General features: G+C 41.3%; 1 protein-coding gene across 2 annotated transcripts in view; it reads left to right on the forward strand.

Moving 5' to 3' along the window:
- The window catches only part of map2k5 (mitogen-activated protein kinase kinase 5), a 242,248-nt gene extending 223,199 nt beyond the window's left edge, over nt 1-19,049 (forward strand). For both annotated transcript variants that reach the window (XM_084337552.1, XM_084337553.1), the window contains one exon: nt 16,549-19,049. In XM_084337552.1, the coding sequence (XP_084193678.1) occupies nt 16,549-16,647 (99 nt within the window). In that variant the 3' untranslated portion in view covers nt 16,648-19,049. The remainder of the gene's footprint in view (nt 1-16,548) is intronic.
- The last annotated feature ends 1,032 nt before the right edge of the window (nt 19,050-20,081 follow it).

Raw genomic sequence — 20,081 nt, forward strand, 5'->3', positions numbered from 1 at the left:
CATTAGCATGTAAGCTAACGACAACAACAATGGCGTCGATACTTTTTCTAACAGGAGTGAGTGACAAAGCCTGAACAGGATATCACAGGTTCACCCTTCTCATTGGTTGAAAATGGCCTTCATGTTTGTACATCGCCATCTGTTGCTTTGGCATTGTACTGCATGTATATTACATCGGCCTGGAGTGGATTGGAGCGGAGGAGAACTCTCGCTCCGGACATCGCGCCGACACATTTTAAAACCCACTCCTCGCTCACGTCAAAACCGCCCGCTCCGCTCCCTTCGCCGCTCACGCTCCGATCCGCTCACATGCACTGCTCCCAACGCATGCCTGACCATCCTGGAGGGGGGACCCCCTCTCTCTGTATTGCCCGAAGCAAGACATACAAGAATGAAGCAAGAAATACAATCATGAAGCAAGACATACAAACATGAAGCAAGACATACAAACATGAAGCAAGACATACAAGAATGAAGCAAGACATACAAACATGAAGCAAGACATACAAACATGAAGCAAGACATACAATCATGAAGCAAGACATACAAACATGAAGCAAGACATACAAACATGAAGCAAGACATACAAGTATGAAGCAAGACATACAAACATGAAGCAAGACATACAAACATGAAGCAAGACATACAAGAATGAAGCAATACATACAAGAATGAAGCAAGACATACAAGAATGAAGCAAGACATACAAGAATGAAGCAAGACATACAAACTCAAAGCAAGACATACAAGAATGAAGCAAGACATACAAGAATGAAGCAAGACATACAAACATGAAGCAAGACATACAAGAATGAAGCAAGACATACAAGAATGAAGCAAGACATACAAACATGAAGCAAGACATACGAGAATGAAGCAAGACATACAAGAATGAAGCAAGACATACAAACACGAAGCAAGACATACAAGAATGAAGCAAGACATACAAACACGAAGCAAGACATACAAGAATGAAGCAAGACATACAAGAATGAAGCAAGACATACAAACATGAAGCAAGACATACGAGAATGAAGCAAGACATACAAACACGAAGCAAGACATACAAGCATGAAGCAAGACATACAAACATGAAGCAAGACATACAAACATGACGCAAGACATACAAACATGAAGCAAGACATACAAGAATGAAGCAAGACATGCAAACATGACGCAAGACATACAAACATGAAGCAAGACATACAAGAATGAAGCAATACATACAAACATGAAGCAAGACATACAAACATGAAGCAAGACATACAAGAATGAAGCAAGACATACAAGAATGAAGCAAGACATACAAGAATGAAGCAAGACATACAAACACGAAGAAAGACATACAAACATGAAGCAAGACATACAAGAATGAAGCAAGACATACAAGAATGATGCAAGACATACAAGAATGAAGCAAGACATACAAACACGAAGCAAGACATACAAGAATGAAGCAAGACATACAAACATGAAGCAAGACATACAAGCATGAAGCAAGACATACAAGAATGAAGCAAGACATACAAGAATGAAGCAAGACATACAAACATGAAGCAAGACATACAAGAATGAAGCAAGACACAAACATGAAGCAAGACATACAAGAATGAAGCAAGACATACAAACACGAAGCAAGACATACAAGAATGAAGCAAGACATACAAACATGAAGCAAGACATACAATCATGAAGCAAGACATACAAACATGAAGCAAGACATACAAACATGAAGCAAGACATACAAGTATGAAGCAAGACATACAAACATGAAGCAAGACATACAAACATGAAGCAAGACATACAAGAATGAAGCAATACATACAAGAATGAAGCAAGACATACAAGAATGAAGCAAGACATACAAGAATGAAGCAAGACATACAAACTCAAAGCAAGACATACAAGAATGAAGCAAGACATACAAGAATGAAGCAAGACATACAAACATGAAGCAAGACATACAAGAATGAAGCAAGACATACAAGAATGAAGCAAGACATACAAACATGAAGCAAGACATACGAGAATGAAGCAAGACATACAAGAATGAAGCAAGACATACAAACACGAAGCAAGACATACAAGAATGAAGCAAGACATACAAACACGAAGCAAGACATACAAGAATGAAGCAAGACATACAAGAATGAAGCAAGACATACAAACATGAAGCAAGACATACGAGAATGAAGCAAGACATACAAACACGAAGCAAGACATACAAGCATGAAGCAAGACATACAAACATGAAGCAAGACATACAAACATGACGCAAGACATACAAACATGAAGCAAGACATACAAGAATGAAGCAAGACATGCAAACATGACGCAAGACATACAAACATGAAGCAAGACATACAAGAATGAAGCAATACATACAAACATGAAGCAAGACATACAAACATGAAGCAAGACATACAAGAATGAAGCAAGACATACAAGAATGAAGCAAGACATACAAGAATGAAGCAAGACATACAAACACGAAGAAAGACATACAAACATGAAGCAAGACATACAAGAATGAAGCAAGACATACAAGAATGATGCAAGACATACAAGAATGAAGCAAGACATACAAACACGAAGCAAGACATACAAGAATGAAGCAAGACATACAAACATGAAGCAAGACATACAAGCATGAAGCAAGACATACAAGAATGAAGCAAGACATACAAGAATGAAGCAAGACATACAAACATGAAGCAAGACATACAAGAATGAAGCAAGACACAAACATGAAGCAAGACATACAAGAATGAAGCAAGACATACAAACACGAAGCAAGACATACAAGAATGAAGCAAGACATACAAACACGAAGCAAGACATACAAGCATGAAGCAAGACATACAAGCATGAAGCAAGACATACAAACATGACGCAAGACATACAAACATGAAGCAAGACATACAAGAATGAAGCAAGACATACAAACATGACGCAATACATACAAACATGAAGCAAGACATACAATCATGAAGCAAGACATACAATCATGAAGCAAGACATACAAACATGACGCAAGACATACAAACATGAAGCAAGACATACAATCATGAAGCAAGACACAAACATGACGCAAGACATACAAACATGAAGCAAGACATACAAGAATGAAGCAAGACATACAAGAATGAAGCAAGACATACAGGCATGAAGCTAGACATACAATCATGAAGCAAGACATACAAACATGAAGCAAGACATTGAACCATGAAGCAAGGCATTAATTTGCCGGAGTTCTGCTTGCAACCATTACAGTAGAAAGTTTACATGTAGCCAAAGATTAAATCTGATCAGAACATTCCTTATTGAGGTATATAGTAATCTGCAGAAGGACACTGCTCAAGCAGATATCCCATAAATTACAGTTGTTACAGTATTGTTTTTTTTTCTCTCTTTTCATTATCCTGATATAAATTATAGCAGAGTAACCTAGTTCTATAGAACTGATCAGAAATGCGCTCTACGTGGTCATAGTCATTGCGGTCAGAGTGGTGCAAGTTCTGTCACCATAGCAACACTAAACAGTGCAACGCGGTTTGTGCCACACCCCGGCCCTTCGTGCACAGCCGCAAATGCGCAATATTGCCGCTGATGCCTTGTAGACCGTGCCGACCACAAGAAGCAGGAAACTGGTTTTTATAAGCCATGGTAGGCTATTTGTGATACACAATGATCTATGGTAGGCTATAATGAAAAGGCAAATAAAACTATGCTTTATTATGTATCAGACCAGTCAGGTTGCTGGGTCAGACCTACCTACTTTATGAGCAGCATTGTCCTATACTGATATAATGATGGTAACGACAAGGTCTACATCTAGTAACATCTAATATTATAAACAACAATAAAGGAGCCTATCTCCATTCAGCTGAAATCGCTTGTAGTTAACCTGGTCATTACATTCACAGGTCAACATTGCAACATAAAAGGAAACATATAGCATTAGTTGTTGGATGAAATCCTCAGCAATTTCTTCCTCCTTTTTTCCCCCAAGTTGAAAATGTCCAAATTAAATGTTGTTGTTTAGGCTTGTATCCCCTCCCTACTTCCCATTTCCCCATGTGGAATGCTCTAGTGTGACATCTAGTGGCTGAATGTTATCTATAGCACCTATAAATGCAGAGGTTTCACTAGCTAGCACAACAGTTTGAAGTTTATCCAAGGTTTCTATATTACAAAAGTTTAGTCACAGATGCGGAAGTAAACGGCCCCTGGGGGCTGACATGGGACATTGTCAATGTCCAACCCTTTTTTATTTATTTTTTCTAAAGACCTTGACTTCACCCCATGGTGCAATGCTGTAGTAGTAGCGTGTGTTACGTAAAAGTGAAACAATGCAATTTCACGTCTCCAGTGTAATGATGCCCTTCTGATGTCCTGCCCTACTTGTGATGTGTCATGTGAGGTCTTGCCAGGTGCTGCCATGTGGTTTGCGTCTATTGTGTAATGCTACATGTGGCTTTGATGGTGGTGGTTCAGTGTTTCCCACAGGATTTTCAGAGACTATGGGGGGTGAACCTCCGACCCTCTAGGGGGGTCCGGGGCATGCCCCCCCCCCCCCCCCCCCCCCCCCCCCCCGGAAAATAAAGAGGCTAGATCTATGATGAACTTTGTGCTCAAAACACAAAATCGACTAGACTAGTGCTTCCCAATCCTCTCCTCGAAGCACCCCAGCCGTTCAATGTATTTGTTCAATTCCACCACCAGCACACCTGATTCAACTTAACTAGCCCTTTATTAGTTGAATCGGGTGTGCTGGTGGTGGAATTTAACAAATACATGGAACGGCTGGGGTGTCTCGAGGAGAGGTTTGGGAACCTACTAGACTACTAGAGAGCATACATTTGAGCCATCAAAGAAATGAAGCAAAAGCGGTTACCTGTGTTGAACTGGTTTATTTGGAACATTTGATCACCTTTCACCCTGAAGAAGATCATACGAAGTAACATTACATGCTGAGATAGTCATGTTCCCTGGGAGAGAGGAATGAGTCATATTTATGATTGGAGCAAGTTTTCTAAAGTTTTATTTTATTTGTCACATACAAGCATACATGTACATTGCAGTGAAGTGTTTCCCCCCCCCCAAATTACACTGGAATGGTCCTTTAAATAGAAATAACAGTGAGATAGAAATGAGATGCAAATCTTTAACCTCTTAACAGGCACCCAGAAAAGTGGCAATTTCTTTTACTTGAACTTGAGGACTGCATACTTTTTTTGCAAAGCTTATCTTTTACGTTATATTTTTCCCTTATTCGCACCCCCCCCATCGGCCCGGCGGCGGTGGTACCGCACCTGTTAACACTTTCAGCGCCACGCCTGGTTTTCCGTTTTACCGCTTGAATGCCACCATCGGCGCCAATGTTAACGTTAATATCGCCTAATCTATGTTTTAAATTATGGCTATGTGTCTAATCTGCCCATCGCATTATCAAAGACTATTTTCCAGTCAGTGCTGTGAAGGCAGATTGTTTTTTTATCGCGTCGTTGCCGTTTCAGAGCAGTTAGAAAAGCCCCCGTTTTGATATAAAAAACAGCTCATTCTGGAGCATTCTATGAAAATCGTCTTTTAGTGGAATATTCCACAACGTTGATATTCGTCGGCCTTTTTATGAATCGTTTTCAAATAAACGCTAGATGATCAATATTATACGTGCACGCACGCACATTACGGCCGCGCACTGATAATCGCTCCGTTGATTTCCTCACGGACTTTTACAGTGAAACCGAAAGAAGACATTTCACAAAACAGCTTATAACTTCATCAAACTTACTCTGATTATCCTACCACTGATAACATAGAGTCCTTACCTGACATCAGATGGTATCCAACTGGTATATTCCAATTCCTGATCACCATTCGAAAAAATCGATACGTGTATGGATCCAACGCGATACAGTAGAACTCCATGATCCGCGGGGATCTGAGGCTCCAGAATGAACTCTAGTAACCCCGGCTGGATCAGTGAACTGGAAAATGTGGAGTACCGGATTTTTTTCCCCATTCATTTTCATTGAGTCCATTCCAAAATCACTTATGTCATCTGGGAGACGACAGGGGGCGCTTTTTTCCACAGTGATCGCCGGCGCCCCTCGGCTATACTCGGGTAGGCTCGGGTGATGCAATAATTTTTCAGATCGCAAAAAAAAAAAAAAAAATCCGAGAAATCTCGTGAGTGGCTAGCAACCACCTATAAAAAAACCAGAGAAATCTCGTGAGTGGCACTCAAAGTGTTAAGAGGTTTAATATGAACCTCTTAAAACTCTTGTCTGGTGCAAATGGATTTTGTGCGAATGAATGACATTAGATATATGACATACTGTATATACATAATGGAAATTAAACATTTAGATATATAGATATAGGGGCGGCTGATTGGCGCAGTGGGCAAGGCGCTCGCCTCTAACGCAGGAGACGCTAGGTTCGAGCAGAGCTCTTGGCATTGCTACCGGCTGGCCGGTCATTCATACTAACACAATTGGCAAGTGTTAGAGGGTGGGAAAGCCGGTGGGTGGGGATTTGAGGTTGTGGACAGCGACTCCTACAGGTCGGTTTGGTGACGCCGGTGCGACGGAAGCAGGAAGTGACGGGGGCAGCGTGAGCCTCCCACGTGTTACTCCTCGCCACTGAGAGCTCGAGCTGCTGCGGTGAAAAGATGCGACAGGCTGCCTCCTCGTGTACCGGAGGGGACACGTGATGCAAGGCTTCTGTCCTCACTACAACCGACCTGTGGGAGGCATAGTCTAGCAACGTTCAAGACAGGGGAGGGAGGAATTGGACAATACGAAATTGGGATGGGAGAAAAATAGAAAATGGGGAGAGAAAGTGGATTAAAAAAAAGATATATAGATATATCATATATACATAGAGCAATATTCAGGTTCCATTCGTATAGATATGGTTCTATATAGAATAGATAGATATAGTCTATGCTATGGAGATATAAGTTGTGCAAATGAATGGTGGAAAACTACATATACTGTATACAGAGCAATGTTTGGGTATCATTCAGAGTCATCATTTAGTATCGGATAGCGTACATTTAAGATCCAGATGGCATTCTCTTGAGCCCCTCTGTGTTGGCCCTGAGGCTGCGGTAGCATTTGCCTGACCATAGCAGAGAGAAGAGACTGTTGATCTCCTAATAATTCGAATAATATAAGCCTACTGCTCATTCATTACGCACGTAAGCTATACAGTATGCTGTGTGAGTGTGTGTGCGCACACGCTGAGGCAGGTGGACAGGAGTGTGCAACAAGACAGTATAAATGATCAAATATTCCACTATAGCTATAGTGTGCTGTATGATGACTACATTTGATCTAATCTCATTTTAATCAGTTACAAATCGCTTCCGTGCTACCTGTTGAATACGGGGGGAGCCTCTCGCTTACGTTTTGCACACGGACCTCGCCTTATAAGGAGCTGGCTGGGCGTGTCTGTATGTAAATTCAGGTGTACGAGAACGCACTCTCCAGTTTGTGAATGAGTGACGTACTTCATTCAGGGGATCACAGCTGCGATCATTTTGGCAACTTAAGAGAACCTCTCCACAAGCTGATGAATCCGGGGTTAACTGTCGTAGGCTTTCTCTTACGAACTTCCAAGGAGGTTGCCGTAAGAAAAAATGTAAGACGATGTTGGTGAATGAGGTCCAATGTGTCTAGACTAAGTGGGATTCTCTGATATGTGTATGCTAAGTTATCTGAAGTTGCTCACTCTCTCCACCCCGTTGATTCTGATGATTCTGAAGGGGTTGTAGTTCCTCAACTGTGTACTCTTAACACTTTCAGTGCCAACAACGAGATTTCTCATTAGTTCATGCCAACCGTTGAGTGCCAGCCGACGAGAGATCTCGTTTTTAATCGTTTTTTTTTTTTTATTATAGATTTCCATAAATTTTTCATCAATCTAGCCTCACGTTACCAGTGGGGATCTGTCTGAGCTCGAACAGGGAAAATACCGCCCCCTGTCGTCTCTCCGGATGGTACTGCACCCCATTGGATTGGATTGAGATTGAATGAAACGCATGGAGAAAAAAAAGTCCTGCTTCCACATTTTACTTGTCAGGCATGTAATCCGAGCCTACTGAAGTAATCGCCCACCATCAGAACAGCGGAGAATATATGTTTCCAGTACCCAGCGTTGGATCAATAAACGTTATCGATATTTGGAATGGCGATCAGGAATTGGAATTATCTTTTTGGAGAACATCTGATCTGAGGTAAGGAATCTATTTTACCAGTCTTGGGATAATCAGAGCTATTTTCACCTATATATCAGCGTGTGCCATATGTGTGTGTGTGTGCGATCAGGAAATAAGATAATAGATTTTTCAGCCCGCTTCTATAGCGTGCATAAGTACACATATACTATCGATAATCTAGCGTTTATTTGAAAACTATTCATAAATGGGCAGAAAAATGACAACGTGTTTTGTGTATTCCAGTGTATTCCAGTAAAGGGCGTTTATCTGAAACTTTAAAAAAAACTAGCGTTTTTCAAAATGGTATAAAACGGAAATGAACCGATTAAAAAAAAATCCATTCCGATAATGTTGACTGCAAACAAGTCATTGATAAGCGACGGCCATATTAGACACATAGCCATAATTTAAGATATAGTTTATGCGTTCGCAAATATGAGAGCTCTGTCATTGAATATAGCGATGGCAAGCAACAGGGTTCCTAGGCACCGCATGGCTGGCACGGAAAGTGTTAAAGTCCACAATAAGCTCTTTGGTCTTGCTGACATTAAAGGAGAGGCTGTTCTCCTGACACCACAGCACCATGTTCTCCACCTGTCCTAGGTAGGCCCTCTCATCGTTGGCAGAGGTTAGGCTCACCACAGCTGTGTCGTCTGCAAACTTGATGATGCTTGGCTACATAGTCATATGTGTATATTGCGTATAGAAGAGGGCAGGGGGGGGGGGGGGATTGAGGGTGATGATCCAGGAGGTGCTGTTGTCTCACCATGTCTGCGGTATTCCTGTCAGGAAGTCAAGGACCCACTGGCATAGGATGGAGCTCAAGTCCAGGTCCCTGAGCTTAGTGAGGAGCTTGTGCGGGTGACTATGGTGTTGGGGGGGGGGGGGGGGTGGGCTGAGTTGTAGTCAATGAATAGCATCCTCTCATAGTTCCCCTGTTTCTTGTCCAGGTGGTGTGAAGCGATGTGCATAACTAGGGATGGGTACCGATTCTGGTACTTTTAAGGGTATCGACCGATTCACGTGAGATCCACCAGTAGGTAGATAAAGATTTTAGAGGGTAAAGTACCGAAAAAGGTACCATTGGGTACCGGTATCGATTCACAGGTACCGGTATCGGTTCAAATGTGAACGATACCCAACCCTATGCATAACGTTGACTATGGCATCCTCAGTGGACCTGTGTGGGCAGTATGAAAATTGCAAGCAGTATTGGGTGCTGTGAAGAGACATTAAAACCTTACATAGACACCACATAGAGACATGCAAACACACACACACCAACTAATGCCAGTGTTTCCAGAGGGAGCTAGAGATTAGCATACAAATCTGTAAAGACCTAGTTATTCTACAAACCTATTCACCTTTCTCTCTCTGTCTGTCTTTCTCTCTTGTCCTCGCCTCTCTCTCTCGCTCTCTATCTCTCTTTCTCTCTCTGTGTCTTTCTCTCTTGTCCTCACCTCTCTCTCTCTGTCTTTCTCTCGTCCTCACCTCTCTCCTGCTGCCTCTCTCTCTCGCTGTCTCTCTCTCTCTCTCACTACTTCCCTCCCTTCACCACTCTAATGAGGTGGTGACCAAAAGCCACTTATTATAATTTCCTCTGACTCCTTTTTAATTTCTTCTGAGCTTATTAATCATTTGTAGAGTTATTTAAAATCACACAAATTAATCTTCGATTAAAAAGACCTATCAGAGGCTCCAAACAATTAAGGAGTTATGTAGAATTTCCCCTGGGTTTCGGTGACTTGTATTTGAGCGGAACGTTCAGGTGATTATCCCGTTTTGATGCGGGCAGACGGTGATTAATGTAGCCCTACTTTTAAATGGGTCCCTCCCCGTTCTCTATCAGGTCGCTGGTAGAAAGGTAAGCCACAACACCTTTAATGACCTGACTAAAGAGTATTTATTCAGTCTTAACAACTCTATCCTTACACTTTCTATACTGAAGTCAGGCAGCAGGTGTTGTAATTATGGGAGGCTTGTGTTCATATTGTTTGTATGGAGAGAGAGAGAGAGAGAGAGAGAGAGAGAGAGAGAGAGAGAGAGAGAGAGAGAGAGAGAGAGAGAGAGAGAGAGAGAGAGAAGAGAGAGAGAGAGAGAGAGAGAGAGAGAGAGAGAGAGAGAGAGAGAGAGAGAGAGAGAGAGAGAGAGAGAGAGAGAGAGAGAGAGAGAGAGAGAGAAGAGAGAGAGAGAGAGAGAGAGAGAGAGAGAGAGAGAGAGAGAGAGAAGAGAGAGAGAGAGAGAGAGAGAGAGACAAGGTAGGTAGCATAACACAGGCTATGCACTCCACTCAGTCAGGTGAGAGAGAGAGAGAGAGACTAGGTAGGTAGCATAACACAGGCTATGCACTCCACTCAGTCAGGTGAGAGAGAGAGAGAGAGAGAGACTAGGTAGGTAGCATAACACAGGCTATGCACTCCACTCAGTCAGGTGAGAGAGAGAGAGAGAGAGACTAGGTAGGTAGCATAACACAGGCTATGCACTCCACTCAGTAGTGAGAGAGGAGAGAGAGAGAGAGACTAGGTAGGTAGCATAACACAGGCTATGCACTCCACTCAGTCAGGAGAGAGAGAGGGAGAGAGAGAGAGATACTAGGTAGGTAGCATAACACAGGCTATGCACTCCACTCAGTCAGGTGAAATTCCATCAGCCATGGTAGGTGTGTCAGGGTTAGGGGTCTGGAGCAGAGGTGGAGAGCTGGATATTAAGATATCACTCTGGACCGCCCTCTCTTCACACCCTTCCTCCCTCTCTGCAGAGGCAACAGGAATGATTGATGAGATGGGTATCCTGTACGCAGGGACACCCAGAAGCGTCCATACCACCCCACTCATATGCACACACACACACACATCCATATACAGTATGCACATGTGCATATGTGTATGCACACACGGACAGACAGTCGCACAGATGCTGTATGAGAGTAATTAACCTCAGACTGTGTTAACCCTGACTGGCCATTAGGAGGACAGCAGGATTGATGGGGCTCCCCCAGTCCTGCAGAATCACTACATCCTGGGCTGGGCTAGAACAGAGACTGAAATTAGGCAGAAATAAACTTTGCAGAGCTGATAATGCATGGTTAGAATGCTCACAGATAAGAGCACAAAACTGTCCAGACCCACAGAGCAGAGTACGTGTAGGCTCCATGAGTAGTAGGCAACAGCAGAATTTTAGGAGGTACAGTCCACTTTCACTGTGTTGAGAGGCAGCTAACGCTGGCTATTAGTGGTAGCCAGTTTGCGGTTAGCTATGGTAGTCGATAAACTTGCGGTTCTCAAATCTCAGGAACACCACAGCCGCTAGCGTGAGTGTTGTTGATATTTGGCAAGTGAAAGTGGGATAACGGCCTTTGAGGTGAGATGGGAGGGATTCATCACAACCACCTTGTGGTCGTTGCTGGAAGAATAGTTGCCTTTTATTCCTTTATGCTGTGGAGCAAACGGAGAGTAAGAATCCCATTGTACTTGTTGTACTTTGCAAATAAAACGATCTGAATCTAAAACGTCCCAATTAAAACATCCCTACTAAAACATCCCTACTAAAACTTCCCTACTGAAACGTCCCTACTGAAACATCCCTACTAACACTTCCCTACTAACACTTCCCTACTAAAACATCCCTTTGAAAACCTCCCTACTGAATCGTCCCTACTGAAACATCCCTACTAAAACGTCCCTACTAAACGTCCCTACTAAAACTTCCCAACTAAATGTTCCTACTAAAACGTCCCTACTAAACGTCCCTACTAAAACTTCCCTACTAAATGTTCCTACTAAAACTTCCCTACTAAATGTTCCTACTAAAACTTCCCTACTAAACGTCCCTACTAAAACTTCCCTACTAAACGTCCCTACTAAAACTTCCCTACTAAATGTTCCTACTAAAACTTCCCTACTAAACGTCCCTACTAAAACTTCCCTACTAAACGTCCCTACTAAAACTTCCCTACTAAACGTCCCTACTAAATGTTCCTACTAAAACTTCCCTACTAAATGTCCCTACTAAAACTACCCTACTAAATGTCCCTACTAAAACTTCCCTACTGAAACATCCCTACTAAAACTTCCCTACTAAAACGTCCCTACTAAATGTTCCTACTAAAACTTCCCAACTAAATGTTCCTACTAAAACGTCCCTACTAAACGTCCCTACTAAAACTTCCCTACTAAATGTTCCTACTAAAACTTCCCTACTAAATGTTCCTACTAAAACGTCCCTACTAAACGTCCCTACTAAAACTTCCCTACTAAAACTTCCCTACTAAACGTCCCTACTAAAACGTCCCTACTAAATGTTCCTACTAAAACTTCCCTACTAAATGTCCCTACTAAAACTTCCCTACTAAATGTCCCTGCTAACACTTCCCTACTAAAACATCCCTTTGAAAACCTCCCTACTGAATCGTCCCTACTGAAACATCCCTACTAAAACTTCCCTACTAAACGTCCCTACTAAAACGTCCCTACTAAATGTTCCTACTAAAACTTCTCAACTAAATGTTCCTACTAAAACTTCCCTACTAAATGTTCCTACTAAAACTTCCCTACTAAATGTTCCTACTAAAACGTCCCTACTAAACGTCCCTACTAAAACTTCCCTACTAAACGTCCCTACTAAAACTTCCCTACTAAATGTTCCTACTAAAACTTCCCTACTAAATGTCCCTACTAAAACTTCCCTACTAAATGTCCCTACTAAAACTTCCCTACTAAATGTCCCTGCTAAAACTTCCCTACTAAATGTCCCTGCTAAAATTTCTCTTCTAAAATGTTCATGAATGTCCACAATTTGCCAGTTGTAGCCCTCGACGGCAGGCTGTAGTACCGTGGGAATATCGTAGATTGCTGCTATCCAAGGATAAATAATAGCACAGATACAGTATTTCAACTTCAGTCCCGTACTTTGATTTTGGTATACTAAGTGAAAGTGTTAGTAAGTGTCATACATAAACACCATGAATTGGCTGTTCAGGGGTGTTCTTGCTCCATTGACACATGCTGTCAAAAGCTAAATGGAAGTCGGAGTGCTAGGCAAAAACCTAGAGCTTGGAGTTCCAGATACCGAATGGCAAAAAAGATTCCAAAACGGTCTGGTCTTTTCTTGTAGTATTGATATGGACAAAAATAACTGCTAGCATGCCCTACATCCTAATACCTTGCTTTCTTCCATTATTTTCAACATTGTAATCCATCCCTTAATCCTTTGTATGCCTCTGTGGTGGCACAGTCATGGCCAGAGGCATTATGTCCGTCCGTCCCATTCTCTTGTGAACACAATATCTCAGGAACACCTGGAGGGAATTTCTTCATATTTGGCATAAACGTCCACTTGGAGTGGGGGTAAATTGATTAGACTTTGGTTGTCAAAGATCAAGGTCACTGTGACCTGTGCCATTCTCTCTTGAATGCAATATCTCACAGAATTGACGGAATTTCTTAAAATTTGGCACAATATGTCCACTCAGTACAGACTACTACTTTCATTGGTCTAAGTTAACCATGCCCTCATGCTTAAGCCTGCCCCTATGCATAAGCCCCACCCCATTTCATATCTTATGAACTGTTTGTTGCAGAGACTCATGGGAGTTGTCAATGAGCTCAGTACAAACTACTACTTTCATTGGTCTATGTTAACCATGCCCCCATGCTTAAACCCTGCCCCCTTTTGTATCTCGTGAACCATTTGTCATACAAACATCGTTGAACTCAGCAGGGACATCCGCTTACATACAATATGCATTATCATATTTTAGAGATGCCAATATACCGATATCGGGCATCTGCCTGTACCAGGCCATACCGAGATCATACGTACATACCTTTATTCTTCACAGTTAAGCAAAGAAATGGTCCTGTTGGGTTGGTATTGAGCCCCTGTTACCTGTGTGCTACTGTGTTAGCTCCTGTTAGTGAAGAACAGATATCATTGAAACCAGTGCTGACAAGTCAATTTAAACGGGCCGGCCACAGTGTTGTTCATCTAATTGTTCCTCCAGACATGGCAAATTAATTCAGGGGTCAGTCTCAGTTGCCTGGTTTCGTTTATAACCTCTTCCACTTTGACCTCTGACTTCTCTTTGATCTTTGGGACGCGTCTAGAGCATCGTCCCTCAGATGAGTTTGGGTATTGTCAATGGGATATCACATGTGACATCTCTGGTGTAACACTGTGTAGTTTTAAGTGAACAGTAAAGCTGAGGTTTAAAGGATGGCCTAACTTTTTTTTCTAATCTTTTTTTTAACCCAGGCCCTATTTTAAACACTGTCTGGCATGGTGTTGACTAGTGCAGGCCATGATATCACAGATCGCTTTAGTACTTGTCACAGTGCTAAGTCCTCTCACCAAGCTCCAATACAATCCAATTGGGCCAAAACCATGATGTCCTTAAGCATTACATCACACGCAGGAGTGGTTTGTGACCAATAAACCATGCCTAGGGGTGGTTGTTAGGCCCGAGGCGCAGCCGAGGGTCGTTAGACCCCCCTAGGCATGGTTTATTGGTCACAAATCACGACTGCACGTGGTGTAAAGCTTTTATACAACTGCCAGATTCATCCAACCTTATTTCTATACAATAAACACACATTAATCGAAGATTTATTGAAAAAACCATCCGCCAGAAAAAGTAGTTCCCACAACTCCATGTGGAAGCAGCTTGAAGTGCATCCAACCAAACTAACACATCCAACTGTGTATTATTGGAATGATTGAGAGAAGTTGCCTCATGTGGAAGCAGCTTGAAGTGCATCCAACCAACTAACACATCCAACTGTGTATTATTGGAATGATTGATTGAAAATTTATTAAAACGTTTTCTTTGCCCTATAGGAAAAAAACGTTTTCTTCGCCCTATTTTTTTATTTATTTCTTTTAGCCTAAACTTAACCAGTTGGAAACCAGGGGTACAGTAATAAAATTAGCAATCAATCAATCAATCAATTCAATAGACCATGCTCACTTAAAACAGCGCTGCTTCTCTCTCAGTCTGACTCCCCCGCTGTTGCAGACAGGAGTGTGTGTGTGTGTGTGTGCGTGTGTGTGTGTGTGTGTGTCACAGTGTGTGTGTGCGTGTGTGTATGTGTGTGTGTGTGTGTGTGTGTGTGTGTGTGTGTGTATGTGTGTGTGTGTGTTTGTGGGTACGCCAGCGTCGGACAGTGTGAGAGAGAACGCTGCAAGAAAGTAGGAAGGAAGAAATTTAAATCAATCAATTAATCTATCAATCAATCCGCCAGCGTCGGACAGTGTGAGAGAGAACGCTGCAGTCGGAAAGTAGGAAGGAAGAAATTTAAATCAATCAATTAATCTATCAATCAATCCGCGATTTTTCTTTTGTTCTAGATTGAGTCAAGACCCATCAATTACATCATCCAACATTGTTTAAAATACTAACACGTTCCCCTTGACAGAATCGCTTTATATTTAGTCGTTATGACGCTATCAACATATCCATTTGTTAAAGATTATTGTCCGCCATCTTGTTTTTTCCGACGGAGTGATCCGGCGGAGTGATGTGATTCGGTGGTGGGCGGGTCCTGGGACCAGGAGCGTGGATTATGAAGGATACATACGTGTAAATGGACTGTTTCAGCCAATCAGAATAGAGAAATTTGCATGCCGTTGTATAATTTTCCATAAAGAGAAGCTTTAGTCAGACATGTTCTGTTTAAGAAATGGTTGCAGTCCATACATTGCATGCATCAAACATCATGCTTTTTTCACTCTTTCACTCTTTTACCAATTATGCTTACAGGTACAGATGCATAGTTTAAAGTGAGGTTTCTATTTGCAATTTTCCTTCAGAGATCATTAGAAATGGCCAGACCCTAAAATAAACTACCTTTTTAGGCTAATTCTATTCCTCAGTCTCCCTGCCATTATTTACCGAACCAGCCAACACTACGAGAGTAAATACTAGCCCAACTGGATCCCTCTCTGAAAATGTATTCAAATGCAAAAGGCTGCAGTTTGAGGCTTCACAGAACATATCAAATGACAATGCTATTTTTATGTAGGCTATTAGAAATGTATTTATATAAAATGTCATAAAACATAATTATGACATTACTTGGTGCAACAATGTAACAACCATCTCTTTTAAGACTAAAATGTATATAAAATAAATAAATAAAATATTTTTATGAGCAATTAAGATAAAAAACAATGTAATATTTGGTGCTCATTTAGCTGTAACTCATTATTCTGGATGGCAGTGTACATTTCTACAAAGACAATGGAATTTCTGTAGTTACAGTACACAGCTCAACTCAGCTCAAATAAAATGACACGTGTATGTTTCTCTTTCCCTCTGTTCTTAGGACCATTCTTTCATCACGCAGTATAACGACGGCAACACAGAGGTGGTCTCCATGTGGGTCTGTCGCTGTCTGGAGGAGAGGAAAACTCAGAGGCTTTGAGCAGGGAAAAAGCTCAAACACTCGCGACCCCCTGTGACCCTTGACCCCAACCCTTCAACACTCACCAAGGGGTTCAAGGGTCAAGTATATATCCATTTGCACTGAAGCACACGCCTAATGCGGATGGACAGAAAGATATTGCTTTAGATACTTCATGGTCTTTGTGAGAAATTCTGAACTTCAAAGCACTGTTAACAATGCTTTGCAACGTTAGCAATGGACAACAATGGTTAACAATGGAGAGCAGGGGTTTAATGGGCCTGTCATGCCCCCCCAGGACAGGACTCTTCCAGTACTCTCAAGTGTACTTTTCCATTGCTTCTTCCTTCTCGCCTCCACGTGCTTTGGGAACGGAGGGGCATTGGGCATCGCTATCTGATTTTCCCAGGACGATGCAACTGAAGGGATTGGTGATAATGCTTAACTTCGAAACTTTACAGTGACACACGTGTGCCCTCTATTTCAGAGATGGTATCCCAGATAGCCCTATTGTCCACTCTCTAGTCACTAGAGTCTAGTGACTGTTGAGTGTAGTGCCTGTGTGTAACTGCCCAAGTCTGTGTGCCTGTTCTTCATCATCATCATCATCTTCGTTTGATATTTTTTGTTACCATGTAGTCTGTTCATTTCGCTCATTTGGTAAATTATCTGTTTGGATAATTGAAGATTGGATGAGCAAAGTTCTACGATATTCTACTCCCAACTGTGGGAACACTTTGTTTAAGGGGGCATATTATGTTTTTTTTCAACAACTTTATACAACTTCCTTGAACCTGTGGAACATGTTTGTTGTGTTTTTTTCAAAGAAACAATATTATTTATTTTCCAGCACCTCTTTCTTCCCTAATATTGACCATGCGATTTTTAAGAAATTCTGAACAGTTTTTGATTAGATTTCAAACCCTGGCCAAACGGCAAGGAGAATCTATGCAATTTTCCCGTAGCCTCTAAATTATATTCCAGACTGCCGAATCCATACAAAGGCAAAACCCATGTTTAGGGTTGCAAAGGTATGGAAACTTTCCGGGACATTTTCTGAAATTATCCATGGGAAGTTACGGTTGTTGTTTTTTTTGCTCATATTAGTGAGATTTTTTGTGGGGGGAATACACATAACAAGGCAATACTAGGTATTGTGGCACTATGTAATGGCAATTCAGTTAACTTGCAATCCTGCACTGTGCATTCATTCAATATGCAGTGCAGTCCTCCATCACATGTACAGATAATTACCAGCATCCAGAGACAGTCTATATAATGATGTAGATCACTAGTTTTGAATGGGGAAATCCATAACACTAGATTAGATTAGAAAGTACAGTACATTAAAATAAGTTTGGCATCCCAACCAGAGTGCAAATGTAAAAGCAAAGTGCAATATACAATGTACAGGTGATTAAACTATTTATAAACAGGTGATTAAAATGGATATAAAATCTATAATGTACTGTATTATATACTACTAAAGATGGCGGCAATGACGAAACTATCGTACTTACTACAGAATAGACAAATTCAGAGAAAATTATTATATGTGATGTGATTGTATGTTGAGTCAAATTATAATTTACTGCACTTGAGGTGAAACGTGAGTTTTAAATGTGTTTAAAATAAATAATGATCTCTGCCAAAAGGCTGGGAATTGTGCTGGCACAGTGGTTGCCATGGTAACTAAGGACTGTGGCAGATCCACTGGATGGCACATGCATAGAAGCTGGTCTAACCAACTTAACCATTCTATGTTGTTAGTAGTTTACCAGTGACTTCAAATATGAAAGAAAAACTATGTGTGACAGATTCTTCAACATGGCTAACTCCCCATTCAAAGACATAGGTGTCTGGTCTTTTTAATCCCTGTTAAAAGTTGAACTCATAACTAAACTATTGATTTCTATTAGAAGGGTTTGCAATTATGTCTGCTTATGATATGGTAAAAGGGTTATCTTATCTTATCTTAAAAGGTATATGTTTCTATCTGCACATGACATAGTAAACATAGCCTGTGCAAATGACCCCTATATTCTCATTTTATTCCTGTTAATTCCCATATATTCCCATGGAAAGTTTCCACCTTTGAATATTCCCAAAATGTTGCAACCCTACCCATTTCCATAACATGTCCCCTTTAAGTTGGCCTCACCTGTAACTAAAGATGTGAATACTTTGCTATTTGTAACATTAAATTACTATGATGCCTACATTCTGTATCTCCATTGTAATAGTTATAAAACATTTGGTAACTCAATTGAATTTTTTTTGTGAAATAATAAAGAAAATATATTTACCGTGCAATTTTATACATTTCTATGGATATACAGTATATGTACTCTGTGAACTCCAAAGGTATTTGGTCAGGGACATATTTGTTGGTGTTTTGGGCGCTGAACGTTCACTGCTATTTTGGGCCCCTTATGAAATGAACATTCTGTGTTTGTGTGTATGTGTGTTCAGCATCTCCCCTCATTTACCTTTCCTTCTTCTGTCACCTCAAGGGGAGATTAACCAAGTCCTTCTCACTTCCTGTAATGCCTTACATGAGCTACAGAAGGTATTGGAAAGCTTATGCTGATGAGGACATGCAGGACGCCTGTCCTGGTACAAACGGTCCAATCTATTAACATTGGCGCAGAAAGGAAACTGGCTGCTCTTCAGGCGCTTCAGCATCCGGTGTGTCTCTGGTGTTACATTTTGACACTGAATTGATGTTTTTCTGACCTGTACATCCAGTTAAAAACAAGGTTGTTTGAGACTTGTCCAGTGATCTCACAGTATAAACGATAGATGGCTGTGTCAAAGTCTCACCCATGCACTTAGGAGACAGGATCTGTTCCATTTTCATCCCATTGGTGCAGCTTTTCATTTGTCATCTTCCTTTATTAGAGCATCTTTGTTGCCACCAGACTTGAAAGGTAGGATGTATCATTTGTTGATGTATTGAGGGGAGTGGGACTTTGTCTTGGCTTTGTTGGCAAGAAAGACTGAATATAAAATTTAAAAGAAAATGTATAAACTATTGTTCATAACCTCTAATACAATCTACAGATGACATCAGCAAAATTGTAGATGGCAAGTTCTACTAAAGTGAAATATCCCTTTAAGTAACATCATTCTTAATTGACCAACAAAGATTCCGTCATATGTATGGACAAAACGTACTCTTGAATGTTTTTATCTCCAAGTGTTAGCCCGGGGGGCTTATTCGTTTGGTTGGTATTTGTATGTGTGTGTGTGTGTGTATGTCTGTCTTGTCTGTCTATCCTGAGCTAAGCTCGCAAACTACAAGGCTGTGGTGGCTGAAACTGGCCAAATAGGCTAACAGCAGGCCAACAACAGGACTCCTGGAATATTTTTCAAATCGGTCAACAACAAGTTGAACACAAGAGGACGACACAGGTTCGCTCCTCAGAGCCTCCTGGAATCAGCTCTTTTATTTG

Source organism: Notolepis coatsorum (genome assembly GCF_963971535.1).
Source record: "Notolepis coatsorum genome assembly, chromosome: 20".
NCBI classification, from domain to species: domain Eukaryota; kingdom Metazoa; phylum Chordata; class Actinopteri; order Aulopiformes; family Paralepididae; genus Notolepis; species Notolepis coatsorum.